The following is a 23,895-nucleotide window of genomic DNA, read 5'->3' on the forward strand; positions in this document are numbered from 1 at the left end:
CAGGTCATACTTTATCTATTTTATTTGTAGTTTAGTATTATCATTCTTAGTTGTAGTCGTAGTTCCATAAGAATAGGCCGATGGCAGTGCCTCTTAGCCTATAGTGGTATAAGGTGGAAATGTGTAGTCTTTGGTAGATAGGACTGGGTTCAGATCTTGGCTCTACCAGTTAATATGTCCAAAAGTAAACCCTTGGTCCCATTCCTCTCCCTAGCTTCTACTGCAAACCCTGCCCTCCCTCAGATCTCCCCAACTCTGTAAATGGTCACCACTTTCGGCAAATTGCTAAAGACCCAAACCAACAAGTCATTATAGCCCACATCAAATTCATGAGCAGATTCTGGCAGCTCTATCTTTGAAATCTCCCCAACCCACTTTCATCTGCCACAGTTGTCCACGTTCCTGTCATCTCATACATAAACTGTTGTAGCAGCTTCCTAGGTGACCTCCACTCTTGACCTGCAATAGTCTGTACTCTCTGCAGCAGCCAGAGGGGTCCTTTTATAAAGCAAGTCAGATCATGTCATTCTCCTGTGAAAACCCCCCAGAAGCTTCTCATCTCATTCAGTGCAAAAGCCAAGTTGTTACAATGACTTTCAAAGGCATCTATTTGCCTCCTCACCTCATTGGCCTCACCTCCAGCCACTCGACCTCCTCACTTACTCTGTCCGGATGCACTGGCCTCCTGCTGTTCCCCAAATATGTGGAGCAGGGTCTTTGAACTTGCTGTTCTCTCTGCCTGGAATGAGGTTGCCCAGATTGCACATGGCCCAATGCCTCATTTCATTTCAGTCTTTGCTCAGCTGTTACCTTCTTGCTGACCTTCCTTCTAAAATCACAAATATCTTTTGTTCCTCACTTTCTAATTCCTTTACCTTGCCCTATCGGGCTTCCCAATACTATCCCCGCTTGTTTATTGTCTGGCTCTTCCAGGAGAACGTAAGCTCCCTGGTAGAGAGTCTTTATTCTCTTCATTGCTTATACTAGTTTCCTAGGGCTGCTATAACCGAGTACCAAAAACTGGGTGGCTTAAAACAGAAATTGAGTGTCTCACGGTTATAGAGGCTAGAAGTCTGAAATCAAGGTGTCAGCAGGGCCACACTCTCTCTGACAGCTCAAGACGTTCCTTCTTTGTCTCTTCCAGCCTCTGGTGTTCGTTGGCAATCCTTGCGTTCTTTGACTTGTAGATGAAGCACTGCAATCACATGGCTGTCTTCTTCCTGCATGTCTTCATCTTGTCTTTCCTTGTATGTGTCTGTCTCTGTGTCCAAATTTCCCCCTTTTATAAGCACAGCAGTCATATTGGATCAGGCCCACCCTAATGACCTCATTTTAACTTGATTATCTCTAGAAAGACCCTATTTCTGAATGAGGTCACATGTTGATGTACTTCGGTTTAGCACTTAGATATACCTTTGCAAAGGGTGGGGGACACAACTCATAACACTGCTGAGTCCCCAGCTCCAAGTAGGCACTCAGTGATTGTTTAAAGAATGAGTCAGGGACTACCATTTACTATCTGTGTGACCTTGGGCAAATTATCTAATCTCTCTGAGTCTTGCATATAATTAGTGATCTAAAAATGGTAACCGTTATTAATTTCCCAGATTAGTACATGGAGAATCTGATAAATGCCTCATGTTGTTGCTATGAAGTCTGCTAAAGTAATGTATGAAAAGCACCTGGCACTTAATATGTGGTCAGTAAATGACAGTTGATTTATTATATAAAATATGTACTGTCTCTGGTGATGGAATGTATTTCATTTCCTTTCACACAAATAAAACATGGCCACTGTGCTTAAGAAAGGTGCATTGTAGCTGACGTTAAAGAATGTAGCTATGTAAAGTTGTAACATCTCTGCTGGAAAACTCTTGGCCAAGAGAACTACAACAAGATGGGGAAGAAGAAAAATGCTTAGGTTTCTGAGAGTAAGAGACTTTTTTGTGTGTCTTTAACCAAAAGGATCCCGGTCTATTTGTAAGTAGGGTTCTCAGGGCAAGCATCTTTATTAGTGACCTTGATGGGTGCACTCAGATGGTTTGCAAATGATAAGAAGCTGGAAAGGAAAGTGGCCATGTTGGATGAAAGACTAAATTATAAATGGAATCCATAATATAAAATATAACAAGGATAATTGGTGTATCCAGGACATGTATTATATGCAAAAAATGGGGGAGATGTAGCTTAATGTGAAGGTTCTTAACCTGTGAGGTACATCAGAATCACCTGCAGAGTTTTGCATACTTGTTTTTAAAATAGAGATGTCAGGGCATATTTCAGACATGCTGAAGTAGACCCTCTGGTGGTGGTACTTAGTAGGTGTCCAATGTTGGCAGAGGTTGAGAGCCCCTGGGGTAACTGGGACAAGTATGAAAAACTTAGAGATTTTTCTGAGATTGTTGGATGAGGCTATGTTATTGGGGGGTAAAGTGTCTGGGACATGGAGGGCATTTTGTTCTGGGTTGGTGCTTCTAGAATATAAAGTCTGCATGAGCAGGGATTTCTGACTATTTTGTTAACTGGTGATTCCTGAGTGCCATCACATGGCCATGGCATGGGATGGATGCTCAGTGAATTGTTGAATGAATGAACTAAGTTTTGGGAATTTTTCTCTGAAAAGGGAAAGACAAGAGCATGTTTAGATGTAAGTGCCAGGTCTATAAACTCTAAGTTGGAAGTTGGGAAGTTGATAATATAAGTTTATAATATAATATAATTAATATAATATAATAGTTTTTAACGTATAAGTGCATAAATTAGTGAGATGAAGCTGTTTGATTAAAGGAGAATTAGGAAGGAGAATGAGAATTATTCTGAATACTTGCTGGATGGTCTCCAGGAAGAGGAATTAGGTGTATTCTATATGCCACCAAGGGTAGACATACTCGAAGGAGTAATACTTTAAGTGGCCACACTTGGAGGAGTATTCTCTAATGTGCTCAGTGATTATAAAATGGAAGTCCATCAGGAAGACCTTTCTCACCTTAGGGTTCAAGCAGAGGCCAGTTGTCCACCTGTCACAGATGATGGAGAGGGCCTCTTGCATTGCATAGACTATGGAACCAGGTCACCCAGATGCACTCGATCTTGAAACATTCGTGATCATGACCAGCCAGATGCCTTCTCTACTTTTTCTTTCTCATATATTTTTATGAAGAGATTGATAGTCCAACCAATTTGGTCACTGATCGAGTGACAGAAGACACAGCGATGGTCTCCTGGAACCCAGTCCGGGCTGTCATTGATAAGTATGTGGTGCGCTACATCTCCACTGACGGGGAGACGAAGGACACAGCTGTGCACCGGGAGCAGAGAAGCACTGTCCTGACGGGCCTGAAGCCGGGAGAGGTGTACAAAGTCTACGTGTGGGCTGAGAGGGGCAACCAGGAGAGCAAGAAGGCCGACACCAAGGCCCTCACAGGTAACAGAAGGATGGGAGTCTTCTCTCATTCTTACTGTCTCCCATCTCTAAAGAAACAGGTTTCCTCATGGCAAGGAGAAGATTGATTTTTGAATCAGGAGGCTGATGCCCACCTAGCATCAACTTTTTTGTTTGCAGGGGTGGGGGTGGGGGTTGCAAAAGCAATCTCAAATTTCATAATTATGAATGTTTTCCTTTTTAACCTCAAGCAAAAGAGACCATCCTTTTTATTTGATACAGAAGGTCATACTTATTTGGGTTGGAATTCCATATGCACCTCCCTTAGAGTAGAGGGACACTTTCTAAGTTTCATTTTTTGGACGTTAAAACTCAAAACATTTGGCTGACAGTGAATTTGAATGCTCACCTCAGTTTGCAGTGACTGTACAGGCATGTTGCATGTAATCTGGAGCTCTCTTTCAGACCATGGAAATGGTTTGCCTCCTGAGTCAACATTTACCAATGTACCAATTCTGACTTGAAGCTTTCAGAAACTGTGAGGGCTCCCTTACTCCATCCAGTTGTTCTGCTCGGCTGGGGCCTGCGGGTGTCCTGAGGCTACATGGGGGTGTATCCCAGACATTCCTTCTGCTTAAAACCTCCTCTGGCACTGTCCCTGAGTTCAGAGAAGCCTAATTCTGGAGTCTACTTGAGTTTCCCAACACTTGACAGGAATCATAGAAAACAATTCACTTATTGATTGGCCTTTGTTGTGGACACTTAGTGTAGAGACTCTCAGAGAAGCTGATGATTGGTTAGGAATATGGTTTCAGAAGCTTGACTGTCCAAGTTTTAATCTCAGCTCTACCATTTACTAGCTGAGTGATTTGGGGCAAGTTGCTTCACCTCTGTTCCTCAGATTCTTGTCTGTAAAATGGGGCATATGAATGTCTACATCACTGGGTTAGTGTGAGGGTTACATGAGTTAATTCATGTAAGTGCCTGACATAGAGAGTGCTACATAAATGATAGTCATGTTTATTTCTTAAAATGTGTCTTAGTCTGTTCAGGCTGCTATAGCAAAATACCATAGACTGGGTGGCTTAAATAACAGAAATTTATTTTCAGCAGTTCTGGAGCCTGGAAAGTCCCATGATCTGGGTGCCAGTTGGTTCATTTATTGGTGAGAGCTCTCTTCTTGGCTTACAGACGGCCACCTTCTTCCTTACATGGTGGAGAGAGGAAGTTCTGGTCTCCTCTTCTTCTTAGGAAGGCACTAATCCCATTGTGGGGGCCCCCATCCTGATGACCTCTTCTAAACCTAATTACCTCCCAAAGATTCCACTTCCAAATACCATCAAGTTGGAGGTTAGGGCTTCAACGTATAAATTTTTGTGGGGGGACAAAATGTTGATTCAGTGCACAGAAATATTAATCTGCATTTGGCCTTGAATCACTTTGTGTTGCATAGCCTCCTGGGGCCAGATGGGCCTTGTCTCCTCCAGGGGAAGGAGAAGTTGACAGTAAGGATGGTGAGACCTAGTTTGTTTAAAGTCGAGGTCAGGAAACCTTCTGTAAAAGGCCAGGTAGTAAATATTTTCAGCTTTGGGGACCATACAGTCTCTGTTGCAACCGCTCAATCTGCCATTGAAATGAGAAAACAGCCATAGACAGTATGGAAATGAACTAGCATGACTGTGTTCCAATAAAACTTGACTTATAAAAATAGGCAGTGGGTCAGATTTGGCCCATGAGCTCTAGATTACCAGCTCCTGGTTTATATTACACACAGCCCTCCATTCACTAGGATTTTGAGTGCTGTGAAAAGAAAGAGCATGTGGGTCAACCTTTTTAAGACAGTGGAAGTTGGAATGGAGGAGAGGCTTCCCCTTTCACAGGTGGACATGGTGCAAGTAAAGCACCACAGATCACGGGGAGCCACTGGGGTGTGGTATTTCTGGGGGTGTCAGGCGCAGATGTAGGCTCTGGGGGTACAAAGGTAAAAGCACAGTTTGTGCTCATATGGCATTCACAATCCTGTGGGTAGAGGAGACAAGTGAAAAAGACAAAGTGCAGTGAGTTATGTTCCAGAGCAAACAAATAACACTGGAAGTATGGGAACCTGAAAAAAAGTGGGAGTAACGGGTCATGGCAGCCTATAGGAATAGGTGACCCCTGAACGGAATCTAGAAGGATGTGCAGCTGTTAGCAGTGGGAGCAGCATATGCAGAGACCGAAGGTGTGGGAATATGACAGGTTGGTTTTCTGCCATGTCTTAATATGCACTTATGTTAATAATGTCATCTTTAGTGGTGTTTATGGTAGGTAGGTCTGTGAGGGGGTAGAGTAGGGAAAGATGAGGCTGGGGCGTTGAAGCCAGCATAGAATCCCAGGGTAATTTGTTTGTCCTTTCATGTCAGCTGTCTGTGTGTCTTTCATGTCAGGTGTCCTGTGCTCCTTCTAGCAGGGCCTGCCTTGGCTGTGTATCCCACTGAGCTGGCCTGGCCGAGCTGGCAAGTGATGGTGCACAGGTTTGAAATGCAGCTGCTATCACAGAAAGCTCAGTTTTTCAAGGAGGTGGTTTTTGAAACAAGATCATAAGGGCATGCTAATCATTGCACCCAATTCCTTGTTTTGCTGACTTTTTAAGGGTTTATATTTTTGAGGAGAAAGTGATATTTCATACCTCAAGTGACATTAGTAATAAAAAAGAGCTCATCTTTCAGCACTTACTGTGCAATATCTCATGTACTATTCACCATAACCCAGAAGTAGGTACTGATAGTTCCTTCTTTGTAGAGATGAGGAGACCAAGACTTAAGCTATACAGTTTGTCCAGAGTTAGTAACCAGGAAATAGTGTAGCCCACATTTCAACCCAGTTTAACTGCCTAGAAACCCAGACAGATTCTACAAGTAGGATTATTTTTATCAGCCTAGACCTCAAATACCTTCACTTTAAAAGTCTCCCATTTCTCTGGCCTCAGACATAATGTTTTATATGGAAAGAACTGACAGGTCCTACTTCTGGGATATTTTTCTTCCAAAAGAAAATATTAGAGCAGATGCACAGATTTATTGAAGTATAATTGCTTTCAGATACAAGGAGCCAGGAACTAAAAGAGTATATTATGTAAACCCAGGGTAAAGGAGAAATTTGTATATGAAGATGAATTCTTTTTATCCAAAGGCAACTTGTGGAAAAAGTTTATAGAGTTGAGACTGAATATTGGCTTCGTCTGAATGCAAATAGCTCATTCTTGGAAATTTCAGACCACTTGCTTAATTAAACCCTTAAGTTATCCAAACCATTGGCATATAACAGACTCTGAAATTTGTTGAGGTCATCATTTTGGTTGTTTGTGTGCTGGCCTTTCACGAATTACAGAGTTGGCAAATGATACACTCCTTCTTCTCTCTTAAAGAAATTGACAGCCCCCAAAACCTGGTGACTGATGGGGTGACAGAGAACATGGCCACAGTCTCCTGGGACCCAGTGCAGGCTGTGATTGACAGGTACCTGGTGCGCTACACCTCTGCTGATGGAGACTCCGGGGAGGTTCCCGTGGGGAAGGAGAAGAGCAGCACCGTCCTGACGGGCCTGAGGCCGGGCGTGGAGTACACGGTGCACGTGTGGGCCCAGAAGGGGGACCAGGAGAGCAGGGAGGCTGACACCACGGCCCTGACAGGTAATGGAACATGCATCATCACTGTGTCACTGCTAAGCTGATGTCTGTCTAGGTTGGTTTTCCTTCTCTGACCTTGGCTGAAAGGGAGGCTCAAGGATGAGCAGGCTGGTATCCTTGCATAGTAAATTGTGTACCCCTTTCTTCCATTGAATGGCTTCTCTTAGAATGCATAGCTTGTCCTGTTTGGTTAAAGACCAAAGCTTGGTCTTTAAACATTGACATTATTGCTCATTGTCCTTTGTTCTCTGCCTGTGCACCTGCTTTGTTATTAATGCCTAAAGCCTTCCCCTTCATAAAGGATAAATATGAAGAAAGCACATGCTGAGGGATGGTTGCTCCAAAACCAAATTTTCTTCACTCCTCACTGGTTTAAATCCTTTCTGTGAAAGACCTACGATAACAAACCCAAAACAATTAAGAAAATGGTAATAGGAACATACATATAGATAACTACCTTAAATGTAAATGGATTAAATGCTCCAACCAAAAGACATAGATGGGCTGGATGGATACAAAAACAAGACCCGTATATATGCTGTCTACAAGAGACCCACTTCAGACCTAGGGACACATACAGACTGAAAGTGAGGGGATGGAAAAAGATATTCCATGCAAATGGAAATCAAGAGAAAGCTGGAGTAGCAATTCTCATATCAGACAAAATAGACTTTAAAATAAAGACTATTCCAAGAGACAAAGAAGGACACTACATAATGATCAAGGGATCAATCCAAGAAGATGATATAACAATTGTAAATGTTTATGCACCCAACATAGGAGCACCTCAATACATAAGGCAAATGCTAACAGCCATAAAAGGGGAAATCGACAGTAACACAATCAGTAGGGGACTTTAACATCCCACTTTCACCAATAAACAGATAATCCAAAATGAAAATAAATAAGGAAACACAAACTTTAAGTGATACATTAAACAAGATGGACTTAATTGATATTTATAGCACATTCCATCCAAAAACAACAGAATACACTTTCTTCTCAAGTGCTCATGGAACATTCTCCAGAATAGATCATATCTTGGGTCACAAATCAAGCCTTGGTAAATTTAAGAAAATTGAAATCGTATCAAGTATCTTTTCCGACCACAACACTATGAGACTAGATATCAATTACAGGAAAAGATCTGTAAGAAATACAAACACATGGAGGCTACACAATACACTACTTAATAACCAAGAGATCACTGAAGAAATCAAAGAGGAAATTAATAAATACCTAGAAACAAATGACAATGAAAACACAACAACCCAAAACCTATAGGATGCAGCAAAAGAAGTTCTAAGAGGGAAGTTTATAGCAATACAGTCCTACCTCAAGAAACAAGAAACATCTCAAATAAATATAACCTTACACCTAAAGAATTAGAAAAAGAAGAAGAAAAAAACCCCAAAGTTAGTAGAAGGAAAGAAATCATAAAGATCAGATTGGAAAAAAAAAGAAATGAAGGAAACAATAGCAAAGATCAATAAAACTAAAAGCTGGTTCTTTGAGAAGATAAACAAAATTGATAAATCATTAGCCAGGCTCGTCAAGAAAAAAAGGGAGAAGACTCAAATCAATAAAATTAGAAATGAAAAAGAAGTAACAACTGACAGACACTGAAGAAATACAAAGGATCATGAGAGCTTACTACAAGCACCTAAAGCTTACTAAAATGGACAACCTGGAAGAAATGGACAAATCCCTAGAAAAGCACAACCTTCCAAGACTGAACCAGGAAGAAATAGAAAATATAAACAGACCAATCACAAGCACTGAAATTGAGACTGTGATTAAAAATCTTCCAACAAACAAAAACCCAGGACCAGATGGCTTCACAGGTAAATTCTATCAAATATTTAGAGAAGAGCTAACACCTATCCTTCTCAAACTCTTCCAAGATATAGTAGAGGGAGGAACACTCCCAAACTCATTCTATGAGGCCACCACCACCCTGATACCAAAACCAGACAAAGATGTCACAAAGAAAGAAAACTACAGGCCAATAATTGATGAACATAGATGCAAAAATCCTCAATAGAATACTAGCAAACAGAATCCAACAGCACATTAAAAGGATCATACACCATGATCAAGTGGGGTTTATCCCAGGAATGCAAGGTTTCTTCAATATACACAAATCAATCAATGTGATAAACCATATTAACAAATTGAAGGAGAAAAACCATATGATCATCTCAATAGACGCAGAAAAAGCTTTCGACAAAATTCAGCACCCATTTATGATAAAAACCCTCCAGAAAGTAGGCATAGAGGGAACTTACCTCAACAAAATAAAGGTCATATATGACAAACCCATAGCCAACATCATTTCAGTGGTGAAAAACTGAAACCATTTCCTCTAAGATCAGGAACAAGACAAGATTGTCCACTCTCACCACTAGTATTCAACATAGTTTTGGAAGTTTTAGCCACAGCAATCATAGAAGAAAAAGAAATAAAAGGAATCCAAATAGGAAAAGAAGAAGTAAAGCTGTCATTGTTTGCAGATGACATGATACTACACATAGAGAATCCTAAACATGCTACCAGAAAACTACTGGAGCTAATCAATGAATTTGGTAAAGTAGCAGGATACAAAATTAATGCACAGAAATCTCTTGCAGTCCTATACACATTCATCATTTTTCAGTGATGAAAAATCTGAAAGAGAAATTAAGGAAACACTCGCATTTACCATTGCAACAAAAAGAATAAAATACCTAGGAATAAACCTACCTAAGGAGACAAAAGACCTGTGTGCAGAAAACTATAAGACACTGATGAAAGAAATTAAAGATGATACAAACAGATGGAGAGATATACCATGTCCTTGGATTGGAAGAATCAATTTTGTGAAAATGACTATACTACCCAAAGCAATCTAGAGATTCAGTGCAATCCCTATCAAACTACCAATGGCATTTTTCACAGAACTAGAACAAAAAATTTCAAAATATATATGGAAACACAAAAGACCCTGAATAGCCAAAGCAATCTTGAGAACGAAAATCGGAGCTGGAGGAATCAGGCTCCCTGACTTCAGACTATACTACAAAGCTACAGTAATCAAGACAGTATGGTACTGGCACAAAAACAGAAATATAGATCAATGGAACAGGATAGAAAGCCCAGAGAAAAACCCACGTACATATGGTCACCTTATCTTTGATAAAGGAGGCAAGAATATACAATGGAGAAAAGACAGCCTCTTCAATAAGTGGTGCTGGGAAAACTGGACAGCTACATGGAAAAGAATGAAATTAGAACATTCCCCAACACCATACACAAAAATAAACTCAAAATGGATTAAAGACCTAAATGTAAGGGCAGACACTGTAAAACTCTTAGAGGAAAACAGGCAGAACACTCTATGACATAAATCACAGCAAGATCCTTTTTGACCCACCACCTAGAGAAATGGAAATAAAAACAAAAACAAATGGGACCTAATGAAACTTCAAAGCTTTTGCAGAGCAAAAGACACCGTAAGATGAAAAGACAACCCTCAGAATGGAAGAAAATATTTGCAAATGAAGCAGTGGACAAAGGATTAATCTCCAAAATATACAAGCAGCTCATGCAGCTCAAATCAAAAAACAAACAAACAAATTCAAAAATGGTCAGAAGACCTAAATAGACATTTCTCCAGAGAAGATATACAGATTGCCAAAAAACACATGAAAAGATGCTGAACATCACTAATCATTAGAGAAATGCAAATCAACACTACAATGAGGTATCATCTCACACTGGTCAGAATGGCCATCATCAAAAATCTACAAACAATAAATGCTGGTGAGGGTGTGGAGAAAAGGGCACCTTCTTGCACAGTTGGTGGGAATGTAAATTGATACAGCCACTATGGAGAACAGTATAGAGGTTCCTTAAAAAACTAAAAATAGAACTACCATATGACCCAGCAATCCCACTACTAGGCATATACCCTGAGAAAACCATGATTCAAAAAGAATCATGTACCATAGTGTTCACTGCAGCTCCATTTACAATAGCCAAGACATGGAAGCAACCTAAGTGTCCATTGACAGATGAATGGATCAAGATGTGGCACATATATACAATGGAATATTACTCAGCCATAAAAATAAATGAAATTGAGTTATTTGTAGTGAGGTGGATGGATCTATAGACTGTCATACAGAATGAAGTAAGTCAGAAAGAGAAAAACAAATACCATATGCTAACACATATATATGGAATCTACAAAAAAAAAAAAAGGTTCTGAAGAACCTCGGGCCAGGACAGGAATAAAGGCGCAGATTTAGAGAATGGACTTGAGGACACGGGGAGAGGGAAGGGTAAACTGGGACGAAGTGAGAGAGTGACATTGATATATATATACACTACCAAATGTAAAATAGATAACTAGTGGGAAGCAGCCACATAGCACAGGGAGATCAGCTCGGTGCTTTGTGTCCACCTAGAGGGATGGGAAAGGGAGGGTGGGAGGGAGATGCAAGAGGGAGGAGATATGGGGATATATGTATATGTATGGCTGATTCGGTTTGTTATACAGCAGAAACTAACACACCATTGCAAAGCAATTGTACTCCAATAAAGATGTTAAATAAATAAATAAAGGCTTTCTGTGGTGCTTATTTTTGTTTCTGCTCTTTAAATGAGTGTCTTATGTAGAAATAATAATGTTTTATTAGCTCAAACTAAGCAAATGTCTAGTCCCTTTTAGCATCCAATATGTATCATTTTAGTAATTAAGATGTCTACATCCATGTAATTGTACATACTTTATGTAACTTTAAACCTGCTCCTCTCCATCAGCTTGGACCATTTGTGGGCTAACTGCCTGCTGTTGAAGGGGGCGTGCTCGGCTTCTCTTGTATTTCCAGTCCATTCTTTAAGCACTGTCCTTCCAGAGTGCTAACTCGAGTTCCTGACCCATTTATGTTTGGTACGTGGGAGGTAAGCGGTGTCGGGAGGAGGAGAGGTGAGGGATCTTGCTTGACAGTAATAGTCACAGCTGGCTTGGGTCTGTCATGGGGCCTAACAAGGGTTAAAACTAACTTTTCCTTCACGGAACACTTCCTTGTGTTCTTCAGAGATACCTCATCTGTCCTCTTTCACTGTAGTGATTCTGTAGATACATGCATGTCTCCTACTGGTCTCCTACTCCCCTCTGCCCATACATCCGGGGGTGCCCTCCAGTGCCCTTCTCTGGTGAGGGGTGAGGTGACCCCACCTCACCCCTCTGGGTGATCCTCTTGGACAGTTCTAAAACAGTCCCAGGTGGGCTTTCCTTTCTTTGGCCCACATCTGGTCCATGGGGAACAGACATGCATCCTTTGTCCATGCAACCAGATGTATGGGTCTGTTGCAATGCTGCAGCCTCTTGTTGCTCTGCAGCAGCACAGCCAGCTATTTTCTCACCTCTCAGATATTTTAGGCACATGTCAGACACCAGCCCACGGTGTTCCCCAAGCTTTGGGCATGGTTTCTCAACCTTGGCACTGTTGATAATTCTTTGTTGCAGGGGTCTGTCTTGTGCATTGTAAGATGTTTAGCAGCATCCCTGACCTCCACCCATTTGATGCCATGAGCCTCCCCATCCCACACTGAACTGAGAGAACCAAAAATATCTTCAGACATTGCTGATCACCCCTGGTTGAGAACTTTTGCTCTGGAGTATATATAAGCAGCTCTGTAAGGGATCCCATTGCAACTGCTTATTCGAGGCTTGGCTCTCACCCATGAGACTCACGGTGTAACTCTCTCCAAAGAAATCCACTCTTTTAAGTCCCACCTGTTTGTACTCTCCAGCCTCTTTCGTAGTCTGGAATTGGTTGGTCAATCAAAGGCCACAAAACTGTTGGTCCTGCCTTGGCTGTGGGCCCTCAGGTTGGAAAGTAAATACCAATTTTCTTGGGGGTCACAGCCTAAACCAAGATAAGAATAGTCCCACTTGAACATACCATTGCATATATGTGATAGGAACTTAGGGTAATGGCTTTTTCAATGAACTATAGGCATACCTCAGAGATGTTGTGAGTTCAGTTCCAGACGAACACAATAAAGTGAACATCACAATATAGAAAGTCACATGAATTTTTTGTTTCCCAGTACATATAAAAGTTGCATTTACATTGCACTGTATCTATTAAGTGTGCCATAGTGTTATGTCTAAAAAAGTATATAGCTTAATTTAAAAATATTTTATTGCTAAAAAATGTTAATCATCATGTAAACCTTCAGCAAATTGTAGTAACATCAAAGATCACTGATCACAGATTACCATAACAAATAAAATAATAATGAAAAAGTTTGAAATATTATGAGAATTACCAAAATGTGACACAGAGACACAAAGTGAGCAAACGCTATTGGCACATGCAGAATGGTGCCAGTAGACTTGCTGGATACAGGGTTGCCACAAACTCAATTTGTAAGAAGTGCAACATCTTTGATGCATAATAAAGAGAAGCACAATAAAATGAGGTATGCCTGTATGTGGAACAAAGAAACGCTATTATTTTCTTAGTGAATACATATTCAAACACCTTCCCTGTGTGTAGTATGGAGGAACATAATCCTGTACATTCATAAAATATCAACAAACTGATATCATTTAAAATAGCTTATGGTCATTGGACATCCACTCTGTGCCCGGAGCTGTCGTAAGGGGCATGTTATTAACTCACATAATACCCATCTCTACAGGGTATACAATAATATTATTTCCGCCTGCTTTTTTTTCTATAAGCACTGTGATATTTTAATATTTTCAAGGCCCCTTTCTTCTTATTTATTTGTTTATTTATCTTTGGCTGCATTGGGGCTTCATTGCTGCGCACGGGCTTTCTCTAGTTGCGGCGAGTGGAGGCTACTCTTTGTTGCGGTGCGCAGGCTTCTCATTGCGGTGGCTTCCCTTGTAGCAGAGCACGGGCTCTAGGCACGCAGGCTTCAGTAGTTGTGGCATGCGGACTCAGTAGTTGTGGCGCCCAGGCTTAGTTGCTCTGCAGCATGTGGGATCTTCCCGGACCAGGGCTCAAACCCGCGTTCCCTGCATTGGCAGGCGGATTCTTAACCACTGCACCACCAGGGAAGCCCTCAAGGCCCCTTTCTACATGACATTTTTTGTCTCGGTTTTCAGAACTACTCAGAAAGATATGTACAATAACTATTAACAACTCAATGTTATGAATGCAGAGAAGTGAAGTGCCTTGCCCAGGTTCACAAAACAAGTTAGTAATTTATGAAATGAGATGCATGCATGGAACATTTGTTCTCGAAGGTACCTTGGAGTCCATCCAACCTGAAGTCCAGATTTACAGATCAAGAAACTGAAGCCCAGCCAGAGGCAGCAGAGTTGTCCAGGGCCACAGCTCTTCTGACTCTGGTCCTACTGCTCATTCTGCTGTCCTGTTCTGCCTCCTTGAAAACCCACAAGTCCAGATGTAGAAAGAGGTCTACACCCATGAAACAATTGAAAACTGACATGCGAGATAGGAAGATTCTAAGGAAAGGAAGCTGCCCTAGCCCAAACAGCATGGCCACAAGATCTCACTCTAGTAACAGTGTTTATTGATCCTCATTTTCCTTTCAGACATTGACAGCCCCAAAAACCTGGTGACTGACCGGGTGACAGAGAACACGGCCACCATCTCCTGGGACCCGGTGCAGGCCGTGATTGACAGGTACCTGGTGCGCTACACCTCTGCTGACAGAGACTCCGGGGAGGTTCCCGTGGGCAAGGAGAAGAGCAGCGCCGTCCTGACGGGCCTGAGGCCGGGCGTGGAGTACACGGTGCACGTGTGGGCCCAGAAGGGGGACCGGGAGAGCAGGAAGGCCGACACCATGGCCCAGACAGGTAACGGGAGAGAAGAAAAAAGCAAACTAGGGTTCTTACTGTGGGCTGATCTACTACTGTTGAATTATGGCACTGCTGCTTTTGTGGCCCATGACCTCAAGGACTGTAGACTATTTTAGGAGAGTTTGCTGTAAAAAAAAACTCTGTTCACTAAAGAAAGAACAAAGCACAGTAATGGGTTCAGTACTGAGCAGTTCCATGAATGTCTTAAAACTATTTTCCAAAGCCTGTGTTTTTAATCAGTTATAGGAAATCATAGGGAATAAGGTAAAGCCAATATAAAATTCTTAAAAACACTGGGTTAAAGTACTTTTTTGTGGCAAGCTATTTTATTTTTTACTTAATATATGGTGCTTAGTTTAAAGGAACAAGTGTTACCCTTGGCAGCTGGAGCTCTGTGTTCATTTCAACATGTAGCTAAATTTTTTTTTTTTTATTGCGGTACGTGGGCCTCTCACTGTTTTGGCCTCCCGCGTTGCGGAGCATAGGCTCCGACGCGCAGGCTCAGCGGCCGTGGCTCACGGGCCTAGCCGCTCCGCGGCATGTGGGATCTTCCCTGACCGGGGCACGAACCCGTGGCCTGTGCATCGGCAGGCAGACTCTCAACCACTGTGCCACCAGGGAAGCCCCATGTAGCTAAATTTTAATGAACGTTTATAAGTGCCAGGTCTGGGCTACGGCAGTGAACAAAATAAATACGCTTCCTACTCTCTTGAAGTCCAGTGGGAAAGACAATCAACAAGCAAACACATTTATAAGTATAAATTATAATAAGTTCTATGAACAAGATAAACATGGTGTAGGTGTAGAGAATAACAGGGCAAGGATGGAATGGGGGAGCAATAGTTAAGATACACATTGACAGAAACACCCAAATAACAGTGGCTTAAATAAGAAAGAAGTTTATTTCTCTCTTGTGGAATGGTCAGAGTGTAAGGGACCAAGGCTGATAGGGTAGCTCCATGGTACAGGAGGCCTATGCTCCTTCCGTATTGTTGCTCAGCCATTCCTAGGGAGTTGCCTGTATCTACATGGTCATCACCTATCCTTACTCCAGCCAGTGGAAAGGGGTAATGGAAAGGGAAGAGCGTGACTGCACTGCACACATCACTTCTCACATTCCACCGGCCAGATCCAAGACACAGTGCCAGACCTCAATACAAGGGGGGCTGGGAAATGAAGTCTTTAGCTGGAGGGCCACGTGCCCAGCTTACAATTCTGTTTTACTATCCCACCCAACACAGTGGCCACTAGCTACATGTGGCTCTTTAAATTTTTTTTTTCTTTTTTTTGCGGTATGCAGGTCTCTCACTGTTGTGGCCTCTCCCATTGCGGAGCACAGGCTCCGGACTCGCAGGCCCAGTGGCCATGGCTCACGGGCCCAGCCGCTCCACGGCATGTGGGATCTTCCCGGACTGGGACACGAACCCATGTCTCCTGCATCGGCAGGGGGACTCTCAACCAGTGCGCCACCAGGGAAGCCCCAAATTTTAATTAATTAACAAAAATTTAAAAATTATTCCCTCAGTCATACTAGCCACATTTCCAATAGTCAGTAGCCACATGTGACTAATTGCTACTGTATTGGGCAGTGCAGATTATGGACTATTCCCATCGTTGCAGAGAGATCTGTTGGGCAGTGTACTTGCAGAGGAAGGGGAGAATATGTATTGGGGAAAACTAGCCGTTTTGGGAAGAATATGTGTGATGGCCCTGAGCTGGAACAACATGAGATGGTTGAAGAACTGAAAGGAGGCTGGTGTCACTGGAGCATTGAGGATGGGAGAGAAAGTGGCATGAGACGATGGGGGAAGGAGGAAGGGTCAGATCACACAAGACCACACGGTGCTTCAAAGAGGGAGCGTGCTACACTTATTAGAAGAAGAGTGGCATGATGCGATATTCATTGTTAAACAGTTATTCACGCCAGAGTGAGGAGAATAAATGGAAGAGATGATAAGGGTAGAAGGGGGAAGTTTAATAAAGTCGGGGGAGAGGTGGTGATGATTTGGACAAGTGTGATGGCAGTAGGGATGAGAAAAGGGGATGTCTGGGCACATATTTTGGAGGCATAAATGACAGTATTTGTTGATGGATGAGGTGTGGGACAGGAAGAAAGTGAGGGACCAAGTATGACCTGTGTTTCTGACTTGAGTAACATGGAAGATTGGGGCATCATCTTCTGAGCAATAAATAGGTTTGAGGAGGAACGTTAAGATGTTTAGATATTTGAGCTTGAGATACTCATGAGATTCCTTGGTTAATTGAGTGACTTATTTATTGATTCCACAAATATTTATTGAGTGTCTAATACATGCTAGGCACTGTGGTGGTTATGCTGTTGTAGATACAAGTCAAGGGCTCAGAGTTGATACATATTGGGGAGCTGTGAGCATCTGGCTGGTATTGAAAGCTGTGGACATGGGTGAGATCACCTGTAGAGGGAGAGGAAGAGAGGAAACCTTGGGCACCCTGACATTTTCAGGTTGCTGATGAAGGAGGCTGAAGAGGAGGAGTTAGGGGTTAGGAGAAGCCCAGGGGAGTGTGTAGTCATGAAAGCCAAGAGCCGAGAGTGTTTCAAGACAGAGGGAGTGGCTCAGCTCTGACAAATGCTGCTCAAAGGTCGAGCAAGGCAAGGATGGCAAGTGTCCATAGGATTTGGCAACGTGGAGTTGTTGGTGACCTAGACTAGCAGTTGTAGTGGTGTGCTGTAGAAAATGCCAAACTTCATCGAGCTGAGGAGTGAATGGGAGGAGAGGCGTGAAACTGAGATATGCAGACGGTTCTCCTGAGAAGCCTGTCAGTTATGGGGAGCAGGGGGATGAGAGATCTAGAGCTTGTTTGTCTGGGAATAATGGTAGAGGAGGAGAGATTGATGATGCAGGTAAGAGAGGGTAGATGAAAGGGAACAAAGTCCTTGAGAAGGTGGGAGGGCTCAAAATTCAGAGGAAACAGGTTTAGGTTTTAACACAAGAAAACAGTTGGATCTCAGAGTCTTTTCATTTCGCCGGGTCTCCCTTCTCCTCCCCTTTTATACAAGAGAAGAAGCTTGAAAGATGTAACTTCTCAACTCTCAAATTCTGTGAAACAAAGTAGCTAGATACCATGGAGATAACAAAAGAGGTTGTTTCAGTCGCCATTTGGGTGGCTTATCTTGTTGCTCCGGAGATTTTTGTTTTCATGGGAACTAGAAGGACAGAAAATTTCCATGTTGATAAATGTGGAGAAGATCTAATTCCTTCCAGTTTTAATATCCAGTGGCTTATTTCCCTGGAAAATGTTTTCAGTGGAATTGTATTGTTAATAAAGATAACGATAATGATGATGAGGAGGTGGGATGTCCCCGCTTGGCTCTAAAATTCAGCCTTTCCTTTTTAAAAAGAAATCGACAGCCCCCAAAACCTGGTGACCGACCAGGTGACAGAGAACACGGCCACCGTCTCCTGGGACCCGGTGCAGGCCGTGATTGACAGGTACCTGGTGCGCTACACCTCTGCTGACGGAGACTCCGGGGAGGTTCCCGTGGGCAAGGAGAAGAGCAGCGCCGTCCTGATGGGCCTGAGGCCGGGCGTGGAGTACACGGTGCACGTGTGGGCCCAGAAGGGGGACCGGGAGAGCAGGAAGGCCGACACCACGGCCCCGACAGGTAATGGAGCATTGTTCTTTGAAAATGTAAGCCCTGTCACACTGTCTATGGCAGGTCACGTTTTGTTTTTCTGTTCTAAAACTGGCAGAATTGGTGATTTATGGAAGAGCAGGATGGTAGACTCCTGTCAAACCACACACCAACCCTCACGCTGTTTTTACACATTATATCATAATGAAGAGCTCATATTTGGCCTCGCACTTTGATCTTGTGAAGGTAAATGGTGATTGGTTTTATCCACCGACTGTTCCTCCAATTGTATATTTCCTTTGTGATCAATCATTAAATATTTCTTCTTGAAAGGGAAGAAATAAAAAGAAACCACATGTTAGGATCTGTGAGCTAAGTACTTTAGGCAAATGGCTTTTGCTGTAATCTCTTTGGAACAGGGAAGTGTTATTGCTTTCTTAGTGGATAAATCCTCTTTGAGGACTGTGTGCTCTGTTCTGAGGATCCTAAGCTTGCATTTTTATACAGTAACGGTTCATACTTTTTAAAGTTCTTTCATCTCTGTTTCCTCGTTTTTTAAGAACAGACTTATTGAGTTATAATTTACATACTATAAAATCTACCCTTTTAAAGTGTGTAATTCAGTGGTTTTTAGTATGTTCAGAGTAGTGCAACCATCACCACTGTCTAATTCAGAATATTTTCATCACCCCAGAAGCTAACCCCATACCATTAGCAGTCTTTCCCACCCCTACTTCCCCCAGCCTTAGGAAACTACTACTTTCTATCTCTAGAGATTTCCTTATTCTGGACATTTCATATAAATAGATTCATATAGTATGTGGCCTTTTGTGACTGGCTTCATTCACTAAGCATAATATTTTCAAGGTTCATCCATGTTGTAGCTTGTGTCAATATTTCACTTTATTGCTGAATAATATTCCATTGTATGGATATAATACATTTTGTGTATCCATTTGTCAGTTTATGAGCCTTTGGGTTGTTTCCACTTTTTGGCTATTATAAATAATGATGCTATGAGTTTTTGTGTACAAATTTTTGTATGGACATATGTTTTCAATTCTTTTGGCTATATACTTTGGAGTGGAATTCCTGGGTCATATGGTAATTCTATGTTTAACTTTTTGAGGAGCTGCCAAATTGTTTCCAGAGCGGTGGCACTATTTTACATTCCTACCAGCAAGGAATGAGAATTATATTCCTCATTTAGTTGGTACTCAGAGGACTTTGTTGAGACGGGTAGAGCAAGAATCAATATGCCCATTTTACAGTTGAGAAACCTCAGATACAGAGAAGTGAATGATTTCTACAATTCACAAAGTTAGCTGATGATTCATGGAGTCAGATTTGTGGAATATTCATGGAATATTATGGTACCTTAACATCTGTTTGGCAAGGCCCACATTTTACAAATGAGGAATGGAGACCCCGCCAGGGGCAGCAGAGCTGTCCAGGGCCACCGCTGGCTGATGGCAGAGCTGGGCCTAGTTCCCCCGCTCCAGCCCAAGGCTCCACCTGCTCCTCCACTCTGCCTCTCAGGCTGGGACTGGATTGTAGCTCTTGTGACTCTGATCTAGTTGCTCATTCTGCTGTCCTGTGCTGCCTCCTTGAGGATCCAAGAGTCCAGCTGTGGTGAGATCTACGTCCATGAAACAACTGAAAATCCACAAAGGAGGTGGGAAAACCATTAGAACGGAGGCTACCTCACCCAAGAAACATCGTCTCACTCTTTGGTGCTTATTAATAGTGCACTTTTCCTTTCAGACATTGACAGCCCCAAAAACCTGGTGACTGACCAGGTGACAGAGAACACGGCTGCCGTCTCCTGGGACCCAGTGCAGGCCGTGATTGACAGGTACCTGGTGCGCTACACCTCTGCTGACGGAGACTCCGGGGAGGTTCCCATGGGCAAGGAGAAGAGCAGTGCTGTCCTGACGGGCCTGAGGCCGGGCGTGGAGTACACGGTGCACGTGTGGGCCCAGAAGGGGGACCGGGAGAGCAGGAAGGCCCACACCACGGCCCCGACAGGTAATAAGAAAAAGGTGGTCACTTAGTATTGAATTTTGAGGGTGTGAATTTGGGTGTACATGGTACCAAAAGATGCGGCTTGAGTTGAGAGAGTTTGCAAAGAGAATCTTTTTTTTTTTTTTTTTTTTTTTTTTGCGGTACGCGGGCCTCTCCCTGTTGTGGCCTCTCCCATTGCGGAGCACAGGCTCCGGACGCTCAGACTCAGCAGCCATGGCTCACGGGCCCAGCCGCTCCGCGGCATGTGGGATCTTCCCAGACAGGGGCATGAACCCGTGTCCCCTGCATCGGTAGGCGGACTCTCAACCACTGCGCCACCAGGGAAGCCCTGCAAAGAGAATCTTAAAGATCAAAAAAGACGGTGAGTTCTAGTGGTGATCTCAAGTGCTGACAATGACAATGTCAGCTTCCCTGACAATGACAATGTCAGCTTCCCTGACAATGACAGCTGCCAATGGAACCACTCAATCAAGCAGAAGACAGAAGTAAAGTTGTGCAGTGGCCGTGTTTTTAGCAGACCCAGCAAAGACACTGATAGGCTCTGGTCATTGCAATGCTCGTGATAATACTTTCAGAATGATTGCTTGGGAAGTAGCCCCTGATAAAGTGATAAATTAGATACCCTGAAGTCATGGCAGATGTTTAATTGATTGTTTTGATGTGCTGTAATGTTGCTAAGAAGACATTGTTCCTCCCACATTTTAGGGAGCTGAAAGCCAGGAAAGCATGTCAAGCTTATAATGAACAGTCCTTTGAGATGGAGAACCAGGGGTTACCTTCTTCCTCGACTCCCACCGGGCCCTCTGGATGGGGATACCATTGCCTTGTGCCAGAAGGGCTCTAGGAGATAAAAATCGCAGTGATGGGGTGGTGGGTATCTCTTACATGGCTTCAAAACTTAGGTTTTCCCAAACATTTTCTTAAAGAAATTGACAGCCCCCAAAACCTGGTGACTGACCGGGTGACAGAGAACACGGCCGCCGTCTCCTGGGACCCGGTGCAGGCCGTGATTGACAGGTACCTGGTGCGCTACACCTCTGCTGACGGAGACTCCGGGGAGGTTCCCGTGGGGAAGGAGAAGAGCAGCGCCGTCCTGACGGGCCTGAGGCCGGGCGTGGAGTACACGGTGCACGTGTGGGCCCAGAAGGGGGACCGGGAGAGCAGGAAGGCTGACACCAAGGCCCTGACAGGTACTGTCAGGGACGACGAGGACATCAAACTCTTCACTCCTATCAGGAAACAGTCTTCCTCCACATCGGCTGGCGGAGGGGGGAGCAGGGGACACAGTGTTTCACGTGTGGGCATTCTTCAAAGTGCTTCCCCTTTCACCTTTTTAAGGTAATGTATGTTGACAGGACAGTTCAGATGAAGATGAAAGGGTGTAGAGGAAGTGGTGTGAAAGTAAGACTGTGTGACTCTTCAATATGGCTGTGCAAAAGGTAGCCTCCCTTCCTACCCCCCTCACCCAGCCCAGCGCCCAGGCTCTCTGCCCTGGCTATGAGAACCTGGCTGGGCCTCAGTTTAGGGAGGAGGGAGGCAAGGAGCCTCTTCGGCTTCCATGTCCGGACTGGGGGCAGTGGTGGAGCATCTTCATCCCCTTACTACAGTTGGCGACCAAAGGGGCCTCGGCTGCTTGTCTTTTCTGTGCGTGACGAGGCCCCTGGTGTCACCGAGCATCAGGCAAGGCCTGGGCCATCCCCTGTGTGGCCGAGTATGCCATGCGTGGCCACTGGCGTTAGAGGTGCCTTGATTCCTTTATTATTTTTGTTAGTTGCAATGAACAGAAGTTTTTAATCAAAAAAGTAATACATGCTTATAGTAAAATTTTTCAAACTAAACAAAGATATGTAGAAAGAAAAACTCTTTTCCACATCCCAGTGCTGATATCCAGTGCTGTTCTCCCGAGGCAACCAGCACCTTCCTCCTTCCTTCCCCCCTACCCCTCTCTCTCTGTCTTCTTGTCTCTTCTTCTTTCCTTTATTCCTTCCTTCCACTCTTCCTTCTTTATCTTCTCTTTGCTTCACTTTCCGCATTTTTAAAGACAAAAATATTTCCTCTTTCTACTTTGCAGAAATGTGGAAATAACTAAGATGACATCTGAAGTTCATAACCCAGGGATGGGTGAGCAGTCAAAGAGTTGGCAGAAGCCAACTTGAGATATTTAAATAGTTAAGGTTTTGCTTTGATTTTGAAAGCAGGAAATTCAGTTTTTCTGTGTGATGGATGGAAGAAAATCCATACCAGATATTATGTTTTAGAAAGTCACACTAAGCTGATGTTACAGAAACTCAAAATTTGTCAAAATATCCTAATTCAAAGCAATAGCTGCCTGATTTCTATTAAAATACTGCAATTCAGTTCTCAGCTGAAATGCTACTGGGTAGAAAATAGCTTGGAGACATCTTTTTTTGAAACTTCTAAATTAAAATCACCTCCTATGATAATGACTTTTCAAAATGGAAATTTCCATTCATATCTTGTTTGGTTAAAAAAATGAGTCATCTGACCAATTATTGTGGTGTTGACTAGAATTTTTGCTGAGATTTAGTTTTCCTGGTCTACAGTGCACACACGCACCCACACTTTCCCTCTGGTGTTTGAGTTGGAAAGTACATAGGAGCCAGAAGAAATCTCTATTTTTCCTACATCTCTACTACCCTTTCTTCCTTTCTCTCCTCCTTTATACAAGCACCTCCCCCGCTTCCCCATTCTGTACAGGGTATGCATATTAGACTGCATACTTAGTTATATAAGACATAGAACTTTATATTTCTTTCTTTTTTTTTTTTTGGCTATACCACCATGGGGCTTGTGGGATCTTAGTTCCCTGACCAGGGATCAAACCTGGGACCCCTGCTGAGGAAGCATGGAGTTCTAACCACTGGACTGCCAGGGAATTCCCCAAACTTTATATTTCTATACCAACTTAATTTCCATCATAAGCTCCCATTCTGCTTGTTAGTTGGAAATCTCAGGAAATTTAGGATCATGCTCCTTCCCCAGGGCCGTATGTAAGGTCTTGGGTGGTTTTCCAAGGCCAGGGAGTGCCATCCAGTATTTCGGTCACCCTTCTGGGTAGCTGTTTGCTGAGTGCCTCTGTGTGCAGGGACCTTCCAGATCTGCCTTCCCTCATCCTTCCTTGCCACTTTGGGAGCCCTGCCATCTCAGGGAATCTGTCTGCTGATTGAGATTGCTCATACCCACTGCTCTCTGGAGATCTGCTGGGGAAGTGGGAGCCCAGGTTCATTCCCTCTGGGACTCACCCAACTCCCTGTTCCTTAATCCTCTTGTCCTCGGTGGGTTTATACTTTTAGAGACACTGATCCTAAAGGCCTTGTGGCAAGGAAGAATGGAGCCTG

The 23,895-nt window shown here is 43.3% G+C and overlaps 1 protein-coding gene across 1 annotated transcript in view; it reads left to right on the forward strand.

Annotated features, from left to right (window-relative positions):
- The window catches only part of TNN (tenascin N), a gene marked incomplete at both ends in the record, with an annotated part of 53,285 nt that overhangs the window by 13,061 nt on the left and 16,329 nt on the right, over positions 1-23,895 (forward strand). Inside the window, 6 exons of the mRNA XM_081225315.1 lie at positions 3,161-3,424; positions 6,789-7,052; positions 14,632-14,895; positions 18,278-18,541; positions 20,276-20,539; positions 21,463-21,726. Of these exons, the coding sequence (XP_081081441.1) occupies positions 3,161-3,424; positions 6,789-7,052; positions 14,632-14,895; positions 18,278-18,541; positions 20,276-20,539; positions 21,463-21,726 (1,584 nt within the window). The remainder of the gene's footprint in view (positions 1-3,160; positions 3,425-6,788; positions 7,053-14,631; positions 14,896-18,277; positions 18,542-20,275; positions 20,540-21,462; positions 21,727-23,895) is intronic.

Source organism: Mesoplodon bidens, assembly GCF_964165515.1.
Source record: "Mesoplodon bidens genome assembly, chromosome: 2".
Taxonomy (NCBI): Eukaryota; Metazoa; Chordata; class Mammalia; order Artiodactyla; family Ziphiidae; genus Mesoplodon; species Mesoplodon bidens.